The sequence below is a fragment of the Pristiophorus japonicus genome, chromosome 30 (genome assembly GCF_044704955.1).
Source record: "Pristiophorus japonicus isolate sPriJap1 chromosome 30, sPriJap1.hap1, whole genome shotgun sequence".
Lineage (NCBI taxonomy): Eukaryota > Metazoa > Chordata > Chondrichthyes > Pristiophoridae > Pristiophorus > Pristiophorus japonicus.
In genome coordinates this window covers 8,586,922-8,611,408 of record NC_092006.1, presented here as the reverse complement: position 1 = coordinate 8,611,408, position 24,487 = coordinate 8,586,922, and the positions used below count along the sequence as shown (strand labels likewise).

Here is a 24,487-nt window from a genome sequence, read left to right as displayed (position 1 = left end):
GTGCAGGCTCGAAGGGCCGAATGGCCCGCTAATGCTAATGCCATGTTAATATATGCGGGTGAAGCGGGCTCATTTGCATGTGACGTCGGTGTTCATTGTCTGAGGCGGAGAGGGAGGGCTGATTCATTTGCCATTGCATGTCGGCGACGCGATGACGTAGTGTGTGACGCCCCCCCCGGCCCATATAAAAGCGCGGCGGAAAGGTCGGAGCTCGCAGTGCTCCTCTCGCCGCCATTTTAATCACTTTAAGCATAAGAAAATTAATTCTTTTATTTCTTTACCGCCACCCCCACACACTCATTTCAAGAGACTTACGTTTTTCCGATGGAGCAGACGATGTTGGCCTTGCAGCGGAGCTCGAGCAGCGCCTTTTTGCAGTTGCAGAACCAGTTTTACTGTCCGGGCGGCGGAACGGGTACTCGAGTCCGAGGCGCGGCGTGCGGCCTCGCAGGCGGAAGCGGCGGAGGGGCCACCGACCTGGGCTCGCTGCCCCACACCCCCGACACGGGCAGCCCGGCCGACGAGCGGCCCGAGCCGCTCTTCCCGCTGCACGACGCGCTGTGGCGGCGGAGCTACGGGCTGGTGCGCGGCTTTGTGTGGCGGCAGGTCGACGATTGCGGCGGAGAAAGAGGAGGAGGTGGTGCTGCTGCTGCTGCTTGGCCGAAGGACGACGGAGGCGACGAGCTGCAGCGACGCGCGGCCGCCACCCTGCAGCAGGTCGGCGACCGCCTCATCCGCAAACACGGCACGGCCTTCGCCGGTGAGTGGCCCGGATGTGTGTCCGTTTAAAGTGTGGTGGGGGGGGGTCCGTGTGGTCCCCCACTCGGGGCTGCAGGTACCCGGATGTGTGTCCGTTTAAAGTGTGGTGGGGGGGGTCCGTGTGGTCCCCCCTTCTCGGGAGACTGCAGGTACCCGGATGTGTGTCCGTTTAAAGTGTGGTTGGGGGGGGGGGTCCGTGTGGTCCCCCACTCGGGGCTGCAGGTACCCGGATGTGTGTCCGTTTAAAGTGTGGTGGGGGGGGTCCGTGTGGTCCCCCCTTCTCGGGAGACTGCAGGTACCCGGATGTGTGTCCGTTTAAAGTGTGGTTGGGGGGGGGGGTCCGTGTGGTCCCCCCACTCGGGGCTGCAGGTACCCGGATGTGTGTCTGTTTAAAGTGTGGTGGGGGGGTCTGTGTGGTCCCCCCTTCTCGGGGGGGGGGTGCGCTGTAGGTACCCGGATGTGTGTCCGTTTAAAGGGGGGGGGCGGGTCCGTGCGGTCCTCAGGCTGCTGGTACCTGGATGTGAGGGGTCTGTGTGGTCCCCCCGGATGTGTGGTGGGGAGGTTGTGGGGGTCCTAGTGCCTGTCTGCTGGGGTCAGAGGTCCCTGGGTATGGTGGGGGGGGGGGGGAGAGAGGAGGAGGAGGAGCGAGACAGAGCGCGTGGGGTCCTCGTGCCCATCTCTCCTGCTGGGATCATTGGTCCCTGGGGGAAGAGCGGGTGTGGGGTCCCAGTGCCCATCTCTCCTGCTGGGATCATTGGTCCCTGGGGGAAGAGCGGGTGTGGGGTCCCTGTGCCCATCTCTCCTGCTGGGATCATTGGTCCCTGGGGGAAGAGCGGGTGTGGGGTCCCAGTGCCCATCTCTCCTGCTGGAATCATTGGTCCCTGGGGGAAGAGCGGGTGTGGAGTTCCAGTGCCCATCTCTCCTGCTGGGATCATTGGTCCCTGTGGGGTCCTCGTGCCTGTCCCTCCTGCTGGGGTCAACACTGGTGGGAGGCGTATGGCGTCCTGTCTGCTGGGTTCATTGGCCCCCCAGATATGGGGGGAGGAGTTGGGGGTCCTAGTGCCTGCTGGGATTGCTTGTGATGGGGTCCAGTGCCCCTCCCGCTGGGATCCCTGGTCCCTTGGGATGAAGTGATCCTAGTGCCCCGCCTGCTGGGATTACCACTGGTGGGAGGGTCTGTGGGTTCCTAGTTCCTTGTCCCTCCTGCTGGGGTCACCGGTTCCTGCTGGGGGGAGAAGAGGTGTCCGCGGGGTCCTAGTGCCCACCTGCTGGGATCGCTGGCCCCTGGGGTGAAGGGGTCTGCGGGATCCTAGTACCCCTCCCTCCTGCTGGGATCATCCCCGGTGGAAGGGGTTCGCGGGGTCCTAGTGCCTGTCTGTTGGGGGTCACTAGCCCCTGGAATGAGGGGGATCCGCGGGGTCTTAGTGCCCGTCCTGCTGGGGTCACTGGTCCCCGGGGTGAGGGGTTCTCGTTCCGGTCCTGCTGGGATCTCTGGGGTGAAGGTGTCTGCGGGGTCCTAATGCCTGCCCTCCTGTCTAGTAATTTCTTCCCTTGGCTAATCATTTTGTCGTCTTGGCAAATCAGCAAATCATTCTCCACCCCATATGGTTAATCATTTCCTCTCCCCCCCCCCCCCAGCCAACCTTGGCTAGTCATTCTCTCCCACCCCTGTCATTTCTAGTCTGTTTGCTTATGGCACAGAAGGTGGCCATTCGGCCCATCGAGTCCATGCCAACTCTCTGTAGAGCAATCCATTCAATCCCATCCCCTGCTCTATTCTTCACATCCCCCGCTGTATCTCTTGCTCAAAACTTTAAATCTGTGTCCCCTAGTCCTTGTACCATCAGCTAATGGGAACAACCTTTTTCTGTTTACCTTATCCAAACTTGTCATTATCTTGAACACCTCCATCAAAATCTCCCTTCAACCTCCTTTGCTCCAAGGAGAATGACCCTGGCTACTCCAACCTAAAATCCCTCCACCCCAGGAACCATTCTGGTCAATCTTCTGCACCCTCACAAGGACCTTCACAAGTGTGGTGACCAGAACTGGGTGCAGTACTCCAGTTGTGGCCTAACCAGAGTTTCATAATGGTTCAGCACAACTTCCCTGCTTTTGCACTCAGTACCTCCTATTTATCAAGCCCAAGATCCCATATGCTGTGCTAACTACTCTCTCAATATGTCCTGCCACCTTCAAAGATCTATACACATGAACCCCCATTTCCCTCTGTCCCTGTACACTCTTTAAACTGTGCCATTAAGTCTATATTGTCTCTCCCTATCCCTTCAGACAAATTGCATCACCACTCTTTTTTTTCTCTCTCAAACTCCATCTGCCACTTGTCTGCCCATCCTGCCAGCCTATCTATGTCCTGTTGCAGTCGATTGGTATCATCCTCGCTGTTTGCCACACCTCCAAGTTTGGTATCATCGCAAATGTTGCTACAGCAAACAAGGCAGTGTCCCAGCATTGACCCCTAGGGAACACCACTGTTTTTCCAGACTGGAATGATAGACTCTTAATTCACCATGACTCATTGCTTTCTGTCCTTAAGCTAATTTCTTATCCAAATTGCCACCTGACTCTCTCCTATGAGTCTCAATTTTGCTAACCAGCCTTGTCAAACGCTTTCTTAAAATCCATATAGACAACATCCACTCCATTCCTTTCATCAACCTTCTGTTACGTCATCAAAAAATTCAGTTAGGTTAGTCAAACACAATCTGCTTTTACAAATCCGTGTTGGCTGTCTTTAACTTAAACCTCGCCTACTAATTTTTTCCCTGGCTCTTGTTTCTAAAACTTTACCCACCACTGATGTTCGACTGACCGGCCCTGTAATTACTCGACTGTCCTTGCACCCTTTCTTGAACAAGGGTGTCACGTTTGCCACTTTCCAATCCCCTGGCAGCCCCCTCCCATGCACCTCGGGAAGATTTGGAAGATTATGGCGAGCTCTTCCATTAAATCTGCCCTCACTTCCCTCGCAACCTGGGATGCAAGCCATCCAGACCAGGTGACTTATCCACTCAAGAATAGCCAGCCTTTCCAGTTTATCCTGCCTGTCAATTTTCGCCTCGTCCCATTACCTCTACCATCTCCGACACAAAGTGCTCATTATAGCCTTGCCCAGTGCCTCTAAGCACATACCACCTTCTTTGTCCCTAATAGGCCTTGCCCTGCATCTTATTATTTACACGTTGAAGATTTTGGGGTTCCTTTATGTTAACTGCCATTCTATTCTTTCATTCTCTCCTTGTCTTTTCCTCTTCACTTTCCCTCTCAACTTACTCTATTTGGCCTCGGTCTCACTTGAATTCACCTGACATGCATCATACACCCTTTTTTTTTTGTTTTTGTTTCATCATGTGCTCTCTCCCTTGTCCTCCAAGTAGCCTTGGCTTTGATGCCCCTCCCTTTCCCTCTTGGCCTGTACCACCTTGAAGAAACATCTTGAAGATCACCTGTTGTCCCATTAGTGTTTCCTGTCAATCTTTGGCTAGATTCCCCCCTCCTCATCCCATTGAAGCTGGCCCTCTTCCAATTTAGAAGTTCCACTTTTTATATAGATTGTTCTCCATTACTAATCTAAACCTTACGATACGATCACTCTTATCCAAGTGTTCTCCCCCACTCACTTGGCCCACCTAACTCCCAGCACCAGATCCAGCCTGCAATGCCTCCTACCTTGTGGGACTGAACATACTGGTCCAGGAAGTTCCCCTGACACACTTCAGAAATTCCCTTATTTCCCTATTATCCCAGTTGATATTTCGGTAATTATAGTTCTTGCACATCTGATTTCCCTGGAGATTTTTGTCTCTATCTCTCAGTATAGAATACCCCCAATAGTGTGATCGTACCCCTTTTTGCTTCTCAACTCAAACAACTTGGATTCTGTCCTTTCACCCTCCAGGACATCCTTTTTCCAACACTACAGTGTCTTCCCTAATCCGTGCTGCCACCCCACCTCCCTTTTTTCCCTTCCCTATCTTTCCTGAACTCCTTGTATCTGTGAATATTAAGCACCCGGTCCTCCCTGTTTTTGAGCCACATTTCTGCTACAGCCACAACATCGTATTCCCACAATTGTGCTCGCCAACCTTATTCCCCCACACTATGTGTTTACCCACGTGCATTCTCACCCTGTCTTTGTGCTCCCTGTAATCCTTCTCAGTCTACTATTTAAAATGGCACTACTTCCTTCTCTCGTACTATCCAACACTCACTCCTTTATACACCTCATTCCTCTTTCCTACTTCTGCAAATTTAGCTTCAACCCTCTTCCCCCTTCTTCACACTTGGCTAGTCATTCTCCCCTTTGGCTAGTCATTTCTCTAGCCAAGGAGGGGGTGGGGGAGATAAATGACTCTCCCTACCCCTTGGCTAGTCTCCCCCCTGGCTAGACCTCTTTCTTTCCCTCTGCCCCCCCCCCCCCCCCCCCCCCCGTGCCCATATCGGCATTTGGGCTGGTCACCACTCTGTGCTTTGTGTGAATCTGTGTTGTTGGCTGTCAGTTCTGCACCGGTGGCTAATTAATTTCCCCCCCTCCCCCTTCAGTTGTGGCTTTTCTTGTTTGACAAAGTGGTTTCCTCATGTATTGGTGTGGTGTCTCCCTCCCTCCATACTTGGTGTTTTACTGTGTTTGCAATCATTGTTACTTAATCTAGTGATTTAGTCGGTGGCTTGTGAATCTGCCTGCTTTGGCAAGTGCTTTCCTTATTTGGTGCAGTGATGTCTCTCTGGACTCTCTCTCTCTCTCTCTCTCTCTCTCTCTCTCTCTCTCTCTCTCTGCACTTGCTGCTTTTACTCTCTCTCCATTAATTTATCTTCCCTTGCTTGAATAGAGTGGGTCTAAATCAGAGTTTGGGGCCCATCATGGAAAGCTGCTCTCCCTTGACTTTTGCAGGAGCTAATCATTATGCACAGTACATATTTGTGAGAGACTTTAGTGTGGATTGTAACATTGGCTTAATAACATCCCTTGTCTATTTTCGATCTTGCATTCTTAACATCGCTGCTTGTTTTTCGTGACTCATCAGTCGATATTTAGAGCTGTGCTCCTGTTTTAGTGCAGGGAGCTTGGAATTACAGAAATTTACAGCATAGAAGGAGGCAATTCAGCCCATCGTGTCCGCGCCGGCCGACGGCCACCCAGCCTAATCCCACTTTCCTGCTCTCGGTCCGTAGCCCTGTAGGTTACGGCACTTCAAGTGTACATCCAGGTACTTTTTAAATGTGGTGAGGGTTTCTGCCTCTACCACCCTTTCAGGCAGTGAGTTCCACCCCAGACCCCCACCACCCTCTGGGTGAAGACATTTCCCCTCAAATCCCCTCGAAACCTCTTCTCTTCCCTTCTTCCCCCCCCCCCCAAAAAAAACCCTCGGATTAATTTAAATCTATGACCCCTCTGCTAAGGGAAACAGGTCCGTCCTATCCACTCTATCCAGGCCTCATCATTTTATACACCTCAATCAGGTCTCTCCTCAGCCTCCTCTGTTCCAAAGAAAACAACTCCAGCCTATCCAATCTTTCCTCATCACTAAAATTATCCAGTTCAGGCAACATCCTGGTAAATCTCTGTACGCTCTCCAGTGCAACATCCTGGTAAATCCCCTCTGTACCCTCTCTAGTGCAACATCCTGGTAAATCTCCTCTGCACACACTCTCGTGTAAAAGACTTCCTATCCATGTAAAAGACAGTGTCCTGACTTAATTCCTACGCAAAACTCCAATCCAATCCCACTCGTTCTCTGCTCTGATCCTGTCGGGCCGCACAGTGGCTTGGAGGTCCCACGTGTGCGGAACTTTAACTGGGTGGTGCACGCGATTTGAGGGAACTTTGTCCCCCGCCCTTCCTTCCTTGAGCTTAAAGGCTGCATTTTTCTCTTGTGACGTCCAGCTTTGCCAACCTGTCTCTGGATAGCTGGTAGTTTCCAGCAGGGGGACTTTGAACGAGTTAGAGGGAATGTAGCTGCATGTAAAGCCAGCCATCTGTTGGGGGAATTGATAAATCCGAGGATTGATGTAGCAAACCTTTATGAACCCCCTTCCATTTGACCTTTCTGAAGCAGTGTGGGTTTTTTTTGTGCTAGCTTTTCCAGTTATTTGCCTACATGTAAAATGATCTTGACACATACAATTGCTAACCCCCTCATCCGAGGAGAGTTGTTCCTGCTGTGAATGGATGCATCAGTCCTCGTTGAATGTGTTTTATGCGAGCGTGCTGACTGTTTTTATTTCTGCAAACTGCTTACATTATTCAACAGAATGAAACCCACAGATGATGCCCTCTGGTGGGAACTCCCTTCCCTAGGGGTTGTCCATTCCGCTTTGTGTTTTGGAAACTGAAAATGCTCTGAGCCAGTCAGCAGCTGAATCGGTTAATAACTGCTCTCGGATGAGGGGGTTGGCACTGCAGATGTTAAACCTCCTGCCTGGCTTGTTGTTGCCAGCGTTTTCTGTTTAGATCCCCCCCCCCACCCACCCGTGTGTGTGTATGTTTATAAGCTTGTCTGCATGATTTTCCGACATGACATCATGGGGAGCGGTGTGGAGACAGAGCCAAGCTGTTCCTGTGCAAAATCGAGGTCCATTATCTATCAAACAATGCTGGATAGGCCCGGCATCTGGAAAGGGAACATGGCTTGCTATTATAGGGCTAGCCCTTTGTCTTGACTGAGTGAATCATCGGAATTTGTGGCTGTGGCACAGGAACAGGCTATTTGGCCCGTGCTGGCCGACCCAACCTAATCCCACTTTCCGGCTCTTGTAACCCTGTGCGTTACGGCACTTCAAGAGCACGTTCAAGTACTTTTTTTTTTTAAAAAATGCCGTTCAGTCAGTGAGTTCCAGACCCATCGCCCTCCTGGGTGGGGAAAAAAAAGTTCACCTCAACTTCACTCCGATCCTTTCAATTTAATTACTATCGTATGAGGAGAGATTGGGTCGACTGGGTCTGTATTCACTGGAGTTTAGAAGAATGAGAGGGGATCTCATTGACACGTATAAAATTCTGACGGGGTTGGACAGACTGGATGCGGGGAGGATGTTTCCCCGGGGCTGGGAAGTCTAGAACAAGGGGTCACAGTCTCAGGATACGGGGTAGGAAATTTAGGACCGAGATGAGGAGAAATCTGAGGATGGTGGACCTGTGGAATTCTTTACTACTGTGGAGGCCAAGTCACTGAATATATTTAAGAGGGAGACAGATAGATTTCTCGACACAAGGCATCAAGGGGTATGGGGAGAAAGTGGGAATATGGTGTTGAGATAGAGGATCAGCCATGATATTGAATGGTGCAGGCTCGAGGGGTCGAATGGCCTACTCCTGCTCCGATTTTCTATGTTTCACAGGGAGTGATTATCAGACACAAAATTTGACTGGCCTCCTCCTCCTATTTTCTGTGTCTCCGAGTGGGTGTGACTTTTCGCAAGGGTCGACTGCAAGTTGCAGCTGCTGAGGAGGATGTGCATCGTGGGGCTGCACCAAATGATTTCCCCACAATAACACGCTCGCTCTCTTTTTTTTTTCTAAATCAACGCCACAACTGCAGTGCGAGTTGCACCGTGAGCCTGCAGAGGAGCCCCGCAGTCCCTTCTGTGTTTCCCAGTGCTGTGTGTCAAAGAAAACACAATGCAAAGCAGCCTGGCTAAGCAATTGAGCTAAAGTTCCCTCGAGACCCGGGGTCCCCAGCCGAGCTATTAATCGGCCGCCTCCGTGCAGTCGCAGCTGCGGTTTACCTCCAGAGTTTCGCAGCTCTGCGTTTTGTAGCCGTTGCCCCGCAAAGCGCTGGCGACTGGCTGCCGGGGCTGGCCCTCGCCTGCAACCCTGCGAAGTAAGGTTGTGCAGTTCCGCCGGCCAGTTTCTCCTTTTGCGAAAGCAAGCTGGAATAGGACTCTTTTTTTTTTATACAGCGCCTTTCACCACCACCACCGGACGTCCCGGAGCGCTCTGCAGCCAATTAAGTACTGCTTTTTTTTGCCAGTGTAGTCGTTGTTGTAATGTGGGAAATGCGGCAGCCAATCTGCACACAGCAAGCTCCCACAAACAGCAGCGTGATACTGACCCGGATCATCTGTTCTTGTGATTGAGGGATTAAATATTGGGCCCAGGACAATGGGGAGAACGCTCCCTGCTCTTTGAAATAGTGGCTGTGGGATCTTTTACGCCTGCCTGACATCAGACAGGGTCTGGGTTTAACATCTCGTGTGGAAGACGGCACTTCCTGCGCCGCTCCCTCAGCACCGGTGCTACCTGCTGAGCCACGGTTGAGCGGTGACATTGAGTTGGTGGGGGGGGGCACAGAATTGCTGGAAAGCCCTGGCTGAGAGTCCAGATTGTTGCTGCTCATGGGCGGGGTGGATCGTAACACCCCCCCCCCCCCCCCCCCCCAAGCGCCATAGCCTTATCTTCTGGCAGCATTGAGGGTGTGGTGGTTGAGGCTGAATTTCGGAGATTAAGTCTGCTTGATCGTAACTTGCTATCTCTCGCACGGCCAGTGGAGGTTGGTTGTATGGGAGCACTTAAACAAGATGGACGTTTGTGTGTCCCTGGGGCTAAAAGCCAAGATGTCCCATTGTTGACTCCAGCCGGAGTACTGTGCCCTGCACTTTAGGAAGGATGTGGAGGCTTTGGAGATGGTACGGAAGGGATTTAATAGAATGGTTCCGGGGATGAAGGATTACAGTTAACGTGGATAGACTGGAGAAGCTGGGGTTGCTCCCCTTGGAGCAGAGAAGGCCAAGAGATTTGATCGAGGTGTTTAGAAGGGTGTGGGGTTTCGATAGAGTAAATAGAGAATCAAAGAGGTACATAGTCTCAGAATAAGGGGCCGCCCATTTAAAACTGATATGAGGAGGAATTTCTTCTCTCGGGGTTGTAAATCTGTGGAATTCTCTGCGAGCTGTGGAGGCTGGTTCATTGAATATATTTAAGGTGGAGATAGACAGATTTTTGAGCGATTAAGGGAGCGATGGGTTATGGGGAGCAGGTGGGGAAGTGGAGCTGAGTCCATGATCGGATCAGCCACGGTCGTATTAAATGGCGGAGCAGGCCCGAGGGGCCGAATGGCCAACTCTCCTATTTCTTATGTTCTCAAACTTTCCATTGTCTGAAGGGTCAGTAACCAGAGGGCACAGATTGAGGGTGATTGGCAAACGAACCAGAGGGGACGCAAGAAGAAGCCTTTTTACGCAGCGAGGATTTGGAGTGCACTGCATGATGGATACAGATTCGATGGTAGTTTTGAAGAGAATTGGGCAGATATTCAAGGAGAGAAAATTGCAGGGGTGTGAGGGGGGGGGGAGGGGAGACTAGCTGCATGGCTCTTCAAAAGAGCCAGTGCAGACTTGATGGGCCAAATGGCTGCCTTCTGCGCTGTAAACTAAGTCAGCAAATGCAGAGACATGTAGCTAGCCAGCGTGTGGGTGGCCACTCTGCAGAGGTGGCAGCTGTGAGGCGGGGGACAAGTCCATTTCAGCTCCAGCACCCCCGCTGTCCTTTGTAGCCAGAGAATTGGCATCAGATCAATAATTAAATCAGTGTGTCTTTCCGTTTCTATGTTGGAGATGAATTCCGGGCTCGCCAAGGGCTGTGCCTAAATAAACCCTTCTGTGACCGAGTATAAATAGTCCCCACCCGGCAAGTCAGAAATACCACGTCGCTCAGTCGAGACCAGTTTGGCAAGCTTTGGGTGTATCCGTCTTCTCAGCAGACTCAGTGGCTTCATTGTTCTGTAGGTGTGTCAGTGTCTTAGGAATGTCTGTTTTTTACCTGTTTGTGATGGAGTGCCTGGAGATGGCAATAACACACTCCCTTGCCTTTATTTTGCTTTGCTTATTTTAGAAAAAGGATGATTTGCATTTCTATAGCACTTTCAGGACCTCCCAAAGTACACTTTTTGCAGTGTAGTCAATGTTGTAATGTCGGAAACGCAAGCAGCCAATGTGATGATGACCAGATCATCTGTTTTAGCGATGGCTGAGTGATAGATATCGGCCCCAGGACACCAGGGAGAACTCCCCCTGCTCTCTCCTTCAGAATAGTGGCCGTGGGATCTTTTACATCCACCTAAACCCAGGCTCCGTCTGCCCTCTTAACGTCTCATCTGAAAGACTGCCCCTCTGGCGGTGCGGCGCTCCCTCAGTGCTGCCCCGTCAGCCTACTTTTTTGTGCTGAAGTCCCTGGACTGGGACTTGAACCCGCGACCTTCTGACTCGGGCGAGAGTGCTACCCACTGAGCCACGCCGTCGTGTGTTTTAATCTCCACTCTGGGAGGCAGGGATGTTTCTGTAGTCTGCTTGTTGGGCTCCTTGCATCTCGGACACCAATCTAGGCCGACACTCCTAGTGCCACTATGTCAGGTGGGCGTAAACGATCCCACTGCGCTATTTCGAAGAGGAGCAGGGGAGTTAGTCCCGGTGTCCTGGGCCAATATATCATCATCATAGGCAGTCCCTCGGCATCGAGGAAGACTTGCTTCCACTCTTAACTTAAGTTCTCAGGGTGGCTGAACAGTCCAATACGAGAGCCACAGTCCCTGTCACAGGTGGGACAGACAGTGGTTGAGGGAAGGGGAGGGTGGGACTGGTTTGCCGCACGCTCCTTCCGCTGCCTGCGCTTGGTTTCTGCACGCTCTCGGGCGACGAGACTCGAGGTGCTCAGCGCCCTCCCGGATGCACTTCCTCCACTTGGGGCGGACTGGTCTTTGGCCAGGGACTCCCAGGTGTCGGTGGGGACTGCCAATATTTATCCCTCAACCAACAGATCAAAAAAAAAAACGGTTGTCTGGTCATCAGATTGCTGTTTGTGGGACCTTGCTGTGCGCAAATTGGTTGTAGAGTGCTTTGGAGCGTCCAGAGATTGTGAAAGGCGCTCTAGAAATGCAGGTCTTTTCAATTGGGAGGCCAGGTTTGTTAGCTGGCTGATGAAGTCTTGTATTTGTTTTTCCACCTCTCTGACACGTCATCCGCCTCGTAAATAGATTTATAAAAGGAAGCACAATTTGATTACCAGACATATCTAATCTTCTATCAGTGCACACCTCGCTCATTCAGCAAGACCAATTTCTTTTAACCTTCTGTGTTAATTGTGTTCTCAGCAGCTGCACGTTCTGCCAGCCATTCGATAGTTGTACATCAGTTGCCGATGGTATTTTGTGCATCCTCTTTGATCTCACTGGGAGGGGCACGTGAGACCAAGTGTAGATTTTTGCTGAATTGTGGCCTTAATTTGTGTCTGCTTTAAAGCCACGGCCCATATTGTGTGTTCCCATTCTAAATGCATTTCGAATGGAAACTGCCAATGTAAATATGTCATGTTGTAATTGCCTCCCCCTGCCACTTGTGGTGCTGCAGTGCCTCCACTGGGGAGGTCGTTGAACAGGAGGATCCCATTGGGCCCATGGAGCCCGTGCTGTGCCAGCTCTGTGACAGAGCGATCCAATCAGTCCCACCCCCCCCCTGCTCTTTCCCCACAGCCCGGCACATTTCCCCCCCTTCCAGTATTTACCCAATTCCCCGGTTTGAAAGTCCCGATTGAATCTGCTCCCACCGCCCTTTCAGGCAGCGCGTTCCCGATCACAACTCGCTGCGTCAAAACACATTCTTCCCATCTCCCCCTCTGGTTCCATTGCCGATTAGCGTCAATCTGTGCCCCTGGGAACAGACTCTCCTGATTTACTCCTCAAAACCCCTCGTGATAGTGAACCCCTCGATTAAATCTCCCATTTAACCTTCTCTGCTCCAAGGAGAATAATCAAATTTTTCTCGTGTCTTCAACTGAAGTCTCACATCCCTGGTACTGTTCTGGTAAATCTCCACTGCACCCTCTCTACTAAGGCCTTTCCCTCCTCCTGTAAAGTGTAGTGTCCGGACACCATACTCTAGCTGGAGCCTAACCAGTGTTTTATAAACATAAGAAATAGGAGCAGGAGTCGGCCATTTGCCCCTTGAGCCTGCTCCGACATTCTGTAAGATCATGGCTGGTCTGATCATGGACTCGGCTCCATTTTCCTGCCTGTTCCCCATAACCTTTGACTTGCTTATCGCTCAAAAATCTGTGTCTCTCTCTCTCTCTCTCTCTGCCTTAAATATATTCAATGACCCAGCCTCCACAGCTCTCTGGGGCAGAGAATTCCACACATTCTCGACCCTCAGAAAAAATTCCTCAAGGCTTAGTATTGTACTCTCTGCCTGTATTTATAAAGCCCAAGATCCTGTCTGCCTTTGTAACATCCTTCCCAGCTTGTTCTGCCAGCTTCAAAGACTTGTGTACGTACACCCCCAGGTCACTCTGTTTGCTGGACCATTAATTGGATTGTATCCAATTGGTTGATGGATTTATACAGGTCGATTTCAACTTAACTGTGGAGACAGAGTGGTTGTGTGAGGTGGAGAAACTGACAGAAAATGCATGTAAACTGCATTTTAATAGAAACATAGAAATTTACAGCGCAGAAGGAGGCTATTTCTGCCCTTCGTATCCACGACGGCCGACCGAGCCGCACGGCCCTCGGTCAGCAGCCCTGAAGGTTACATATAAACCCATGAGCATTGAACAATGGCGGAAAGGCAAAAGAGCACCCAGCCCAACCAGTCTGCCCCACACAACTGCGACACCCCTTACACTGAAACCTTCGCCACTCCACCCCAACTGGAGCCATGTGATCTCCTGGAAGAAACAAAAACCAGGTTTTAAAACCCCAGGCCAGTTTAGGGTGAAAAAATTTGGGGAAATTCCCCTCCGACCCGTCCAGGAGATCACCCTGGCCGTATTCTATTAGCTGGTTGGTGTGTATATAGAATTAGTGTGTTTCTAAGCTGTTCGCCGCTTCGGTGCTTTGCAGCCACTTTGACTTCGCTGTCCAGGGTGCGTTATTGACGATGCCTCTCTCTCTCTCTCTCTCTCTCTCTCTCTCTCTCTCTCTCTCCGCTGCATAGGAATGGTGAATCGCCTAAATGTCTCCGGGAGGAGTGACCTCCACACAATCCAGAGGGTCGCCACAGAAATGTTCATCGACGGGGAGGTGAATTGGGGCCGGGTGGTGAGTTTTATCGCCTTTGGGGCGGTACTAGGCGGCCACCTGAAGAAGATTAATCAGGAGGACTGTATCGACGACGTGGCCGTGCAGATCACCGACTACCTGATGCAGCAGAAGAGGGAGTGGCTAGAAACTCACGGCGGCTGGGTAAGGATTACAAACCAGCCCCGCCCCCCCCCAGTGTGTCCCTGTTTCGTGAATGTTTTTGGAGGGGTGCGTGGTCCGATCAGTTTCTCGCTCACGCGAGGTTATTCCGATCGTTTTACCGGGGAATATTGGTCTCCGCCTCCCGCTCGCCCCCGTTCCAGATGATTACTGGGTTACTGATTGTGGCCCAGTGGGTCCCACTCGTCTGGGTTCAAGCCCCCGCTCCAGCGACTTGAGCGCAAAAATCTCAGCTGACGCTGTCTGAGGGAGCGCCGCGCTGTCGGAGGGGTGGTGCTGGGGGAGCGCTGCTCTGAGGGAGGGGCAGTATCTGAGGGAGCGCCACGCTGTCGGAGATGCCGTCTTTCAGATGAAACGTTAAACCGAGGCCCCGTCGGCCCCCTCGGGTGGATGTAAAAGATCCCACGGCCACCATTGGAAGAAGAGCAGGGGGAGTTCTCCCCGGTGTCCTGGGCCCAATATTTATCCCTCAACCAACCGATGATCTGGGTCATTATCACATTGCTTGCTGTGTGCAAAATGGCTGCCGCGTTTCCCACATTACAAGTGACCACACTGAGGTACTTCATTGGCTGTAAAGTGCTTTGAGTTGTCCGGTGGTCATGAAGAGCGCAAAGTCTTTTTATTGTTCACTTTCTCTTTGTCCGGCCGCCCGAATGACTGTTCGATTCTCTCCAGCGCAGCTGGATTTTGCCGGGCCGGTCATTGGGTGACCTTGAGAGCCTATCTTCGTCTGAGATCCTGGGGTGGGGGGGGGGGTGATCACGAGGCAGCTTCTAAAAGTAGGATGTGTTTATTTGTGCCTCCGCGAGGCCTGGGGACCCCTGGGTCACAGCTATAGAATAGAACAAAGGCTTTTCTAAATTGGAGCAGAACTGAAAGCCGGGGTCCATCTGTCTGTGTGATTTAGGCAGCGCATGTACCAACAAAGCCTCCAGAGGCTTAGTTTCTTAACGCTCCCCTTCACAGGCTGCCCTTGGGACTGCAACAGGCTCGTTTAATTTAAGAGCGATCACACAAACACTGGTTGTATTCCCGAGAATTTAGATTGTTACGGGCTCTGATCGAAGTTTTCCGAATATTAAGGGGACCAGAGAGGGTAGAAGAGCAAATTCGAGGGGCCAAATGGCCTACTGCTCCTATTTCTTCTGTAAACGCTTTCTGCTGGTTGGGGAGTCGAGGACAGGGGGCATAGACGATAACTTTGAGCCAGACCTTTCAGGAATGAAGATGGGCAATGCATTGGTAGGAAAAATAGTAAACCGTGAGATTGAGAAATGTCAGTGTTCAGAGGGACCTGGGTGTCCTTGTACACAAACCACAAAGTTAACCTGCAGGTACAGCAAGCAAGAAAGAAAGCAAATGGTATGTTGGCCTTTATTACAAGAAGATTTGGGTATAAGAGTAAAGGATGTCTTAATGCAATTATATCGGGCCCTAGTGGGACCGCACCTGGAGTATTGTGCACAGTTTTGGTCTCCTTACCTAAGGAAGGGTATACTTGCGATAGAGGAAGTGCAGCGAAGGTTCACGACTGATTCCTGGGATGGGGGATTGTCGTATGAGGAGAGATTGAGTAGACTAGGCCTGTATTCTCTAGAGTTTAGAAGAATGAGAGGCGATCTCATTGAAACAGACAGGATCCTGAGGGGGTTTGACAGGGTAGATGCGGGGAGGATGTTTTCCCCCGGGCTGGGGAGTCGAGAACCAGGGGGGTCACACAGTCTCAGGTTAAGGGGTCGGTCATTTAGGACTGAGACGAGGAGGAATTTCTTCGCTCAGAGGGGGTGAATCTTTGGAATTCTCTGCCCCAGAGGGCTGTGGAGGCTCAGTCGCTAAGTATATTCAAGGCTGAGATCGATAGATTTTTGGGGGATCAAGGGATTGGGCAGGAAAGTGGAGTTGAGGTCAAAGATCAGCTGTGATCTCATTGAATGGCAGAGCAGGCTCGAATGACCGACTCCTGCTCCTAATTCTTACGTTCTACCCAAAGGGTGGCAGGAGTTTGGAACTCTCTTCCGCAAATGGCAATTGATGCCCGATCAATTAATTTAAAATCTGAGATTGATGGGTATTTGTTAACCAATGGTGTTACGGGAAATGGCGGGTAGCTGGGAGTTCAGTGTCACATCTGCCATTGGATGAAATCGGGGTGGAACAGGCTCGAGGGGCTGAATGGCCTGCTCTTGTTCCTGAGGCAGGGCATGCAGTAATACTGCAGTGCTGTGCACGGCACACCTATCCCTGCTTGTGGGGCAGTCTGGGCCTCCTTGCTGTTTCTGCCCAAAGTTCCCGCCTGCAGCCGTCGGTTTCCTGTTCGGTGACGTTGATGTAACTGACCCTGGCCACATTGAGCAGGCTGGGGGGGGGGGGCAGGGGCAGGGTGATTGCTCAGCCAGCCGCACTGTCACAATGCGATTTCCCCCCCCCCCCCCCCCCCTCCGTGGGAGAGCGGCACCTGAGAGTGACTCATGTGCACCACGTCACCAGCACTCCGTGTACTTTGAACGTGGGATCGAGTGTTGATGCTGGCTTTGCGACCTTGGTTCTATGAAAGTGATTGCACAATCCAGGCAGTGAATCAATGAGAGCGCACAATAGGTAACCAGAGACGGCAGTGCGTTGGCCAATGCTGCCACTCTCACAGCCGGGTTTTTCGGGCCAAATTCTGCAGCATTTTTTTTTTTTGACGTCCTGATGCAAAGCAGAACCACCTGCCCACTCGTTTCCAAAGCCCCTTTCACAACCTCGGGACATCCCAAAGTGCTTTACAGCCAATGAAGTACTTTTGGAGTGCGCTCACTGTTGTATTGTGGGAAACGTGGCTGCTGAATTTGCACACAGCAAGCTCCCACACACAGCAATGGGATAAATATTGGCCCCAGGACACCAGGGAGAACTCCCCCTGCTTTCCGAAATAGTGGCTCAACAATCTTTTGCGTCCTCTGTTACTAAACATTCCACTTTACTTGTAAATGAGGCTGGTGAAATAATAATACACTGGTTCGGTGAGCAGATGGGGCTCTCTATCCGTTCGATCACTGCTGGTCTGCACCTCAACTACATTTGGGTTGGGGTTTGAAGAGATGACTTGCATGGAGTTTTGGTCTCTGTATTTAAGGAGGGATATACTTGCATTGGAGGCAGTTCCGAGAAGGTTCACCGGGTCGATTCCTGAGATGAAGGGATTGTCTTATGAGGAAAGGTTGAGCAGGTTGAGCCTGTACTTATTGGAGTTTAGAAGAATGAGAGGTGATCTTATTGAAACTTATAAGATTCTGAGGGGGCTGGACAGGATAGATGCAGAGAGGATGTTTCCCCTCGTGGGAGAATCTAGAACTAGGGGGCACATAGTTTCAGAATAAGGGGCTGCCCATTTTAAAAACTGAGATGAGGAGGAATTTCTTCTGAGGGTGGTGAATCTGTGGAATTCTCTGCCTCAGAGAGCTGTGGAGGCTGGGCCATTGAATAAATTTAAGGTGGAGATAGACAGATTTTTGCGAGATAAGGGAGTGAAGGGTTATGGGGAGCGGGCAGGGAAGTGGAGCTGAGTCCATGATCGGATCAGGCTCGAGGGGCTGAATGGCCGACTCCTGCTATTTCTTGCGTATAAAACACTGGTTAGGCTCCAGCTGGAGTATTGTGTCCAATCTGGACACAGGAGGCACGGCCTTGGAGAGGGTGCAGTGGAGATTCACCAGAACGGTACCGGGGATGAGACTTCAGTTGAAGACTAAAGACAATGAGATTATTCTCCTTGGAGCAGAGAAGGTTAAGGGGGAGATTTAATCGAGGGGTTCAAAATGGCCGCCTCCTGTTTCTTATGACGTAGCCTGTAGGGGTGGGGGGGTGCTAGTGATATAAACCAGGAGGGTGTCTGAGGGGACGGTGATGTGATTCTGTCTCTGATTGCCGCCTTTGTTTTCTCTGCAGGAGGGGTTCACACAGTTCTTCCACGAGAACAATGCGGAAGACTCGGCCAAGAAAGCGTTGATGTGGATAGCTGGTTTTGGCATTGCTGGAGCAGGCATTCTGCACCTCTTGAGGTGAACCCTAACCCGTGTCTGTGCTCTGGCGACCCAACTGTAATTATAAGAACAAACTGCTCTCCGCCCATGTGTGCTTCCCCCTTTTCTCCCCCCCCCCCCCCCCCCACACTCTCTCCCAACCCACCCTCCCTCCCAATAAAGGATGATTTTGACAACCTTTGGACCCCCCCATCGACCCCGTTTCCATCTGGACGCAACCTCGGTGACTACGTAGCGGGAGGGGAGGGCGCTGTCGGAACTGGCCCCACCCACCCCCCCAGCCCCAGAGTGGGGCCCTCTGCTTTTCTCGCGGGACTGCCGACAGGTGGCAGAGGACATAAAGCTATCAAGAGTGCTGGACCACCCCACCACCCTCTCTCTGTCTGGAACATTTGGCACATGCTGCGTTGTGGGTCCTTTCCTCGCCACAACTGCTCCGCGTCGGGACCTTCTGAACTCCCTCGGGCGCAGTTCCCGTGTCCCGAGGGCCGTCATTGAACAGGAAAGGACAGCCACTTCAGCATTAAGCAGCGTCGTCAATGTTGTCGTTGTCGCGCTCTCTCTCGCGCTCTCAACTCTTTCTCGCTCACCCCCACCCCTCTTGTAACCCAAGGTGATAGATTAGCGGGTGGGGGGGGGGGGGGGGGGGGGGAGGGAAAGAAAGAGACTTTGAAATACCAATTGTCCACAATGCAATCATTATAATTAGTTAAATGTTGACAGTTCTTTAAAATGGCAGCAATTGAGGTTGTTTCCGGTTCCATCCCAATGAATCTTACTGAATAAATGTTTTGATTTGTAAATATATATTTTTTTGGAACAGGCATAGTATGTGACTTTAAATTTTTAAGAGTGGTGGGGTGGGCGGGCGAGGGGAGGTTTTGAATAGAAAGCTTTCCGTGAGACGGTGCTGTGCTCTGTAAGCCCTCCCCCGCCCCAGGCCTCAGTGCTACCTTTCCGCGGGGAGGGGTCGACGTTGCCGTGAATTGTTTTTTCCTGGCATGTGGCCCCTTTACGGAGCTGCACGGCCTGGTCAAAATCCCACGTGCGCGTTAAGCCGGCCGCGTAGGAGCAGCGAGCACCAGACGATGGCGCAGCTTAAACCGAAAACCAACGGGGGGGGGGGGGGGGGGGGGTTGTCTTGTCGCTCTTTCCAAGCCGAAGGAGAAGCACAATGTGTTTCTCGTTTCCCCCCCCCCCCCACTCGAGCTGTGAATCGAGGCTTCTGTCTGGACGGGAAGAGCCAGAGGTGTGCGTTGTGGGGCGGGGGGGGGTGTGCTGGCCTGAATTCTGATGCTGCATATTCTTCTCACCCCCCCCCGTCTCCCCAAAACGCTTGATCTCAATTCACCGTGTCATGAAGGGAGGGAGTGAGAAATTTTAAGCTTTCAGGAATTCCTGTGCAGACAGCGATTGGGATAACTGGGCAGGCCAGTCAGTGAGGCAGATGGCTTTCCATTAACTCTCTTTTTCTCTCTCTCTCCTCTCTATCTCTCTATCTCTCTATCTCTCTATCTCTCTATCTCTCTATCTCTCTATCTCTCTATCTCTCTATCTCTCTATCTCTCTATCTCTCTTTCTGTCGCTGTGTCGACGGACGATCCGATCCTCTTTGTTTTGTGGTCTTTAATAATCCGTACAGATTTTCCGACTCGCGCTCTCTCTCTCTCTCTCTCTCTCTCTCTCTCCTTTCCCCCTCCCCTTTTTTAAAAAAAATTTCAATTCCTGTTTTTAATCTTTCCTGCCGCCTCTTGGGTCATTCAGTCTTGCTCCGTTGGTCGCTGCTTCCTGTCGATCTGTCGTCCCGAATAAAGGCGCACTCGACCTAACTTTGTGGCTCGCTTTAAGCCGCCCTTAAGCACTCCTGGGCCATGGGGGCGGATTGCTCCCAGCCGAGCCTCCCACACCCGGAGTTGGAGCGAACGGCGGTTTTGATGTCTCCGTCTCCTGTCTCTTTTTTCCCCCCCCCCCTGCGGCCCAAGAGGAATGCAATGGAAGTGTCGTGGGCGGGGCGTCACTGGGAGGGGTGGGGGGGGGGGGGGCGAGAAGCTAGCGAGGAAAGTTAGCCCCCTGGCAAAAGCTGGCCAACGATGACACGCAATAGGTTTCAAGGAGCGCTCTTTTTTTTTTTGTATAACTGTGTATTTGTCCTGTACATATCTCTGGTGCAATCACACATCACACTGAACGTCAGCTCTCAATCGGGCACTGATGACAGTCGATTTAAGGCAAGAGACGAAGGCATTTTAATTTGCTGCTCCCAAGGCGAATTCGTTTTTGTTTTTCATCGTCCCGGTCACCCGAGTTTGTGGCCGTGGCGGTTGATCTAAGATGCACAGCAAGATCCCAGCAGTGGCACTGGTCAGTCCTCCACCTCCCTTGAAGTTTACAATTTGATGTGAAGGTTTGCATTTGGCCACGCTGGTGCTCAATCCCTGCCCCAGTGAAGCCTTAAGGTCAGTGACCACTGCCAGTCAGGAGAATTTACACAAGATGTTGTAAAATGGCAGCTTTATAATAAATTAAATATTTTTTGAGAACGCAACGGTTTCTGTCGTCTTATTCTGCTTGTCCGTGTTCACCGTGCCCCCTTGCCTGCAGAATTGCATCGAATTTACAGCACGGGAACTACCGTGCCGATGTTCATGCTCCATGCAAGTCTCCACCCACCCTATTGGCATATCCTCCTCTTCCTGTCTCCCTAGTGTGCAAATCCCCCCCCCCCCCCGGTTAAATGCATCGATACAATTCGTCGCAACCCCTCCCTGTGTCAGCAGGTTCCACATTCTCACCGTGCTCTGGGTAAAGAAGTTTCTCCTGAATTCCTCCATTGGATTTATTACTGACTGTCTTGTATTGCTGGCCCCAAGGGCAATTGTAAAAAGTTAGTAACACGAGCCTGCTCTGCCGTTCGATGCGATCATGGATGATCTGATCATGGACTCAGCGCCACTTCCCCGCCCACTCCCCATAACCCTTCTCTCCCTTATCGTTCAAAAATCTGTGTCTCCGCATTAAATGTATTCAATGACCCAGCCTCCACAGCTATCTGGGGCTGAGAATGCCACAGATTTACAACCCCCCCAGAGAAGAAATTCCTCCATCAGTCTTAAATGGGCAACCCCCTTATTCTGAGACTATGCCCCCTAGTTCTAATTTCCCATCAGTGGAAATATGCTCCTGCATCCACCTTGTCGAGCCCCCTCTATCTTTTGTTTCAATAAGATCACCTTCATTCTTCTGAACTCCAATGTGTTTAGGCCCAACTGACCTCTCTGAAGTTAACCCCCTCATTTCCGGAATCAACCTAGCGAACCTTCTCTGAACAGTCTCCAATGCAAGTGTCCTTCCTTAAATGAGACCAAAACTGTACGCAGTACAACTGGTACGGTCTCACCAATACCCTGCACAGTTGAAGCAGGACTTCTCTGCTTTTTATACTCCATCCTCTTTGCAATAAAGGCCAACATTCCATTTGCATTTCTGATCACTTGCTGTACCTGCATACTATCCTTTTGTGTTTCATGCACAAGGACCTCCAGGTGTCTCTGTACTGCAACACTCTTGAATCAGAAGGTTGTGGGTTCAAATCCCACTCCAGGGGCTTGAGCACAGATAATCTAGGCTGATACTCCAGTGCAGTGCTGAGGGAGCACCGCACTGTTGGAGGGGCGGTACTGAGGGGGGGCGCCGCACTGTCGGAGGGGCACAAACTCTCTCCACATTTAAAGGATGTGCGCGTCAAGAGCCGTAACTTACAGGGCTACGGACCAAGAGCTGGAAAGTGGGATGAGGCTGCTTAGCCCTTTTTTTGGTGGTCACCACAAGACATGATGGGCCGAATGGCAGCCTCCTGTGCTGTGAATTTCAATTTTCTGATTTACTGCCCTCGAGGAAACTGGATTTGCAAGCATTCGGTGATGGCCCCCTTGGTTGAAGAGCTGGTGTGTGCCGGTGTGAAAGTGGCTGCTTGCGGCAAAGTCCGGAGAGGGAGGGAGGCTGGCTACATGGTACTTAGCTACCGTAAGTGTATCCTTCCCCCCCCAACCGCTTGATGTATAAACTAACACTGCAAAACTGAGGCACGTGGTGTAAAATGGATGGTGCCGCTATTAAGGCGAACAGATAGGGTATAGAAAATCAAAAAAGCTGATGGAATGCTGGCCTTTATATCTCGAGGACTAGAACACGGGGGGTAGAAGTTAGGCTGCAGCTGTACAGAACCCTGGTTGGATCACAGCTGGAGCACTGTGAGCAGTTCTGGACAACATACCTTAGGAAGGATCTATTGGCCTTGGAGGGAGTGCACTGTAGGTTTACCAGAATGATACCCGCGCTCCATGGCTTGGATTACGAGGAGAGATTAGGGTTGTATTCCCTAGAATTTACACGGTTAAGGGGTGCCCAGGTTGAAGTTTCAAATTATTAAGGGCAACAGATAGGGTAGATAGCTATAGATGAACTATGTCTACTAGTTGGGGAGTCGGGGAGGGAGGGGGTGGGGGGGAGGGAGGGGGTGGGGGGGAGGGAGGAGGAGGGGGGAGGGAGGGAGGCCTAGTCTAAAAATGAAAGTCAGACCTTTCAGGAGTGAAATTAGGAAACATTTGTGTACACGGTGGTAGAAGTTTGGAACTCGCAAATGGCAATTGATGCGAGGTCAATTGTTAATTTTAAATGTGAGATTGTTAGCTGTTTTGTCAACCAAAGGTATTAAGGGATATGGGCCAAAGGCAGGTAGATGCAGTTAGGTCGCAGATCAACCGTGATCTGATTGAATGGCGGAACAGGCTCGAGGGGCTGAATGGCCACCTATCATCATCATCATAGGCAGTCCCTTGGAATCGAGGAAGACTTGCTTCCACTCTAAAAGTGAGTTCTCAGGTGGCTGTACAGTCCAATACGAGAACCACAGTCCCTGTCACAGGTGGGATAGACATAGAAAATAGGTGCAGGAGTAGGCCATTCAATGAGTTCATGGCTGAACATGCAACTTCAGTACCCCATTCCTGCTTTCTCGCCATACCCCTTGATCCCCCTAGTAGTAAGGACTACATCTAACTCCTTTTTGAATATGTTTAGTGAATTGGCCTCAACAACTTTCTGTGGTAGAGAATTCCACAGGTTCACCACTCAGGGTGAATAAGTTTCTCCTCATCTCGATCCTAAATGGCTTACCCCTTATCCTTAGACTGTGACCCCTGGTTCTGGACTTCCCCCAACATTGGGAACATTCTTCCTGCATCTAACCTGTCTAAACCCGTCAGAATTTTAAACGTTTCTATGAGATCCCCTCTCATCCTTCTGAACTCCAGTGAATACAAGCCCAGTTGATCCAGTCTTTCTTGATATGTCAGTCCCGCCATCCCGGGAATCAGTCTGATGAACCTTCGCTGCACTCCCTCAATAGCAAGAATGTCCTTCCTCAAGTTAGGAGACCAAAACTGTACACAATACTCCAGGTGTGGCCTCACCAAGGCCCTGTACAACTGTAACAACACCTCCCTGCCCCTGTACTCAAATCCCCTCGCTATGAAGGCCAACCTGCCATTTGCTTTCTTAACCGCCTGCTGTACCTGCATGCCAACCTTCAATGACTGATGTACCATGACACCCAGGTCTCGTTGCACCTCCCCCTTTTCCTAGTTGAGGGAAAGGGAGGGTGGGACTGGTTTGCCGCACGCTCCTTCCGCTGCATGCCCTCGGCAATGAGACTCGAGGTGCTCAGCGCCCTCCCGGATGCACTTCCTCCTCTTAGGGCGGACTGGCCTTTGGCCAGGGACTCCCAGGTGTCGGTGGGGATGTTGCACTTTATCAGGGAGGCTTTGTGGGTGCCGCTGTAACGTTTCCTCTGTCCGCTTTGGGCTCGCTTGCCGTGAAGGAGTTCCGAGTAGAGCGCTTGCTTTGGGAGTCTCGCGTCGGGCGTGCGGACAATGTGGCTCGCCCAGCGGAGCTGGTCGAGTGGTCAGTGCTTCGATGCGGGGCATGTTGGCCTGAGCGAGAACACTGACTTTGGTGCGTCTGTCCTCCCAGGGGATTTGCAAGACTTTCCCGTCATCAAAATCCACGGCGCGGCCTTGGACAACGTGGACCATTTTCCATACCTTGGCAGCCTACTATCAGCAAGGGCAGACATCGATGACGAGGTCCAACACCCCCTCCAGTGTGCCAGCGCATCCTTCGACCATCTGAGGAAGAGAGTGTTCGAAGACCAGGCCCTCAAATCTGGCACCAAGCTCATGATCTACAGGGCTGTAGTGATACCCGCCCTCCTGTATGGCTCAGAGACATGGACCATGTACAGTAGACACCTCAAATCGCTGGGGAAATATCACCCAACGCTGTCTCCGCAAGATTCTATTTGCAAAAGGATATGCCTGCTTTGGAGGCAGTTCAGAGAAGGTTCACTCGGTTGATTCCGGGGATGAGGGGGTTGACTTTATGAGGAAAGGTTGAGGAGGTTGGGCCTCTACTCAATGGAATTCAGAAGAA

General features: G+C 51.5%; 1 protein-coding gene across 1 annotated transcript; it reads left to right on the top strand.

Moving 5' to 3' along the window:
• Positions 1–201: 201 nt before the first annotated feature.
• LOC139240197 (induced myeloid leukemia cell differentiation protein Mcl-1 homolog) lies at positions 202–18,805 on the top strand. Its single transcript, XM_070868633.1, has 3 exons — positions 202–760; positions 13,705–13,952; positions 17,904–18,805. The coding sequence occupies exons 1-3, from the start codon at positions 325–327 to the stop codon at positions 18,018–18,020; spliced, it is 801 nt and encodes a 266-aa protein (XP_070724734.1). The 5' UTR covers positions 202–324; the 3' UTR covers positions 18,021–18,805.
• Positions 18,806–24,487: the final 5,682 nt, after the last annotated feature.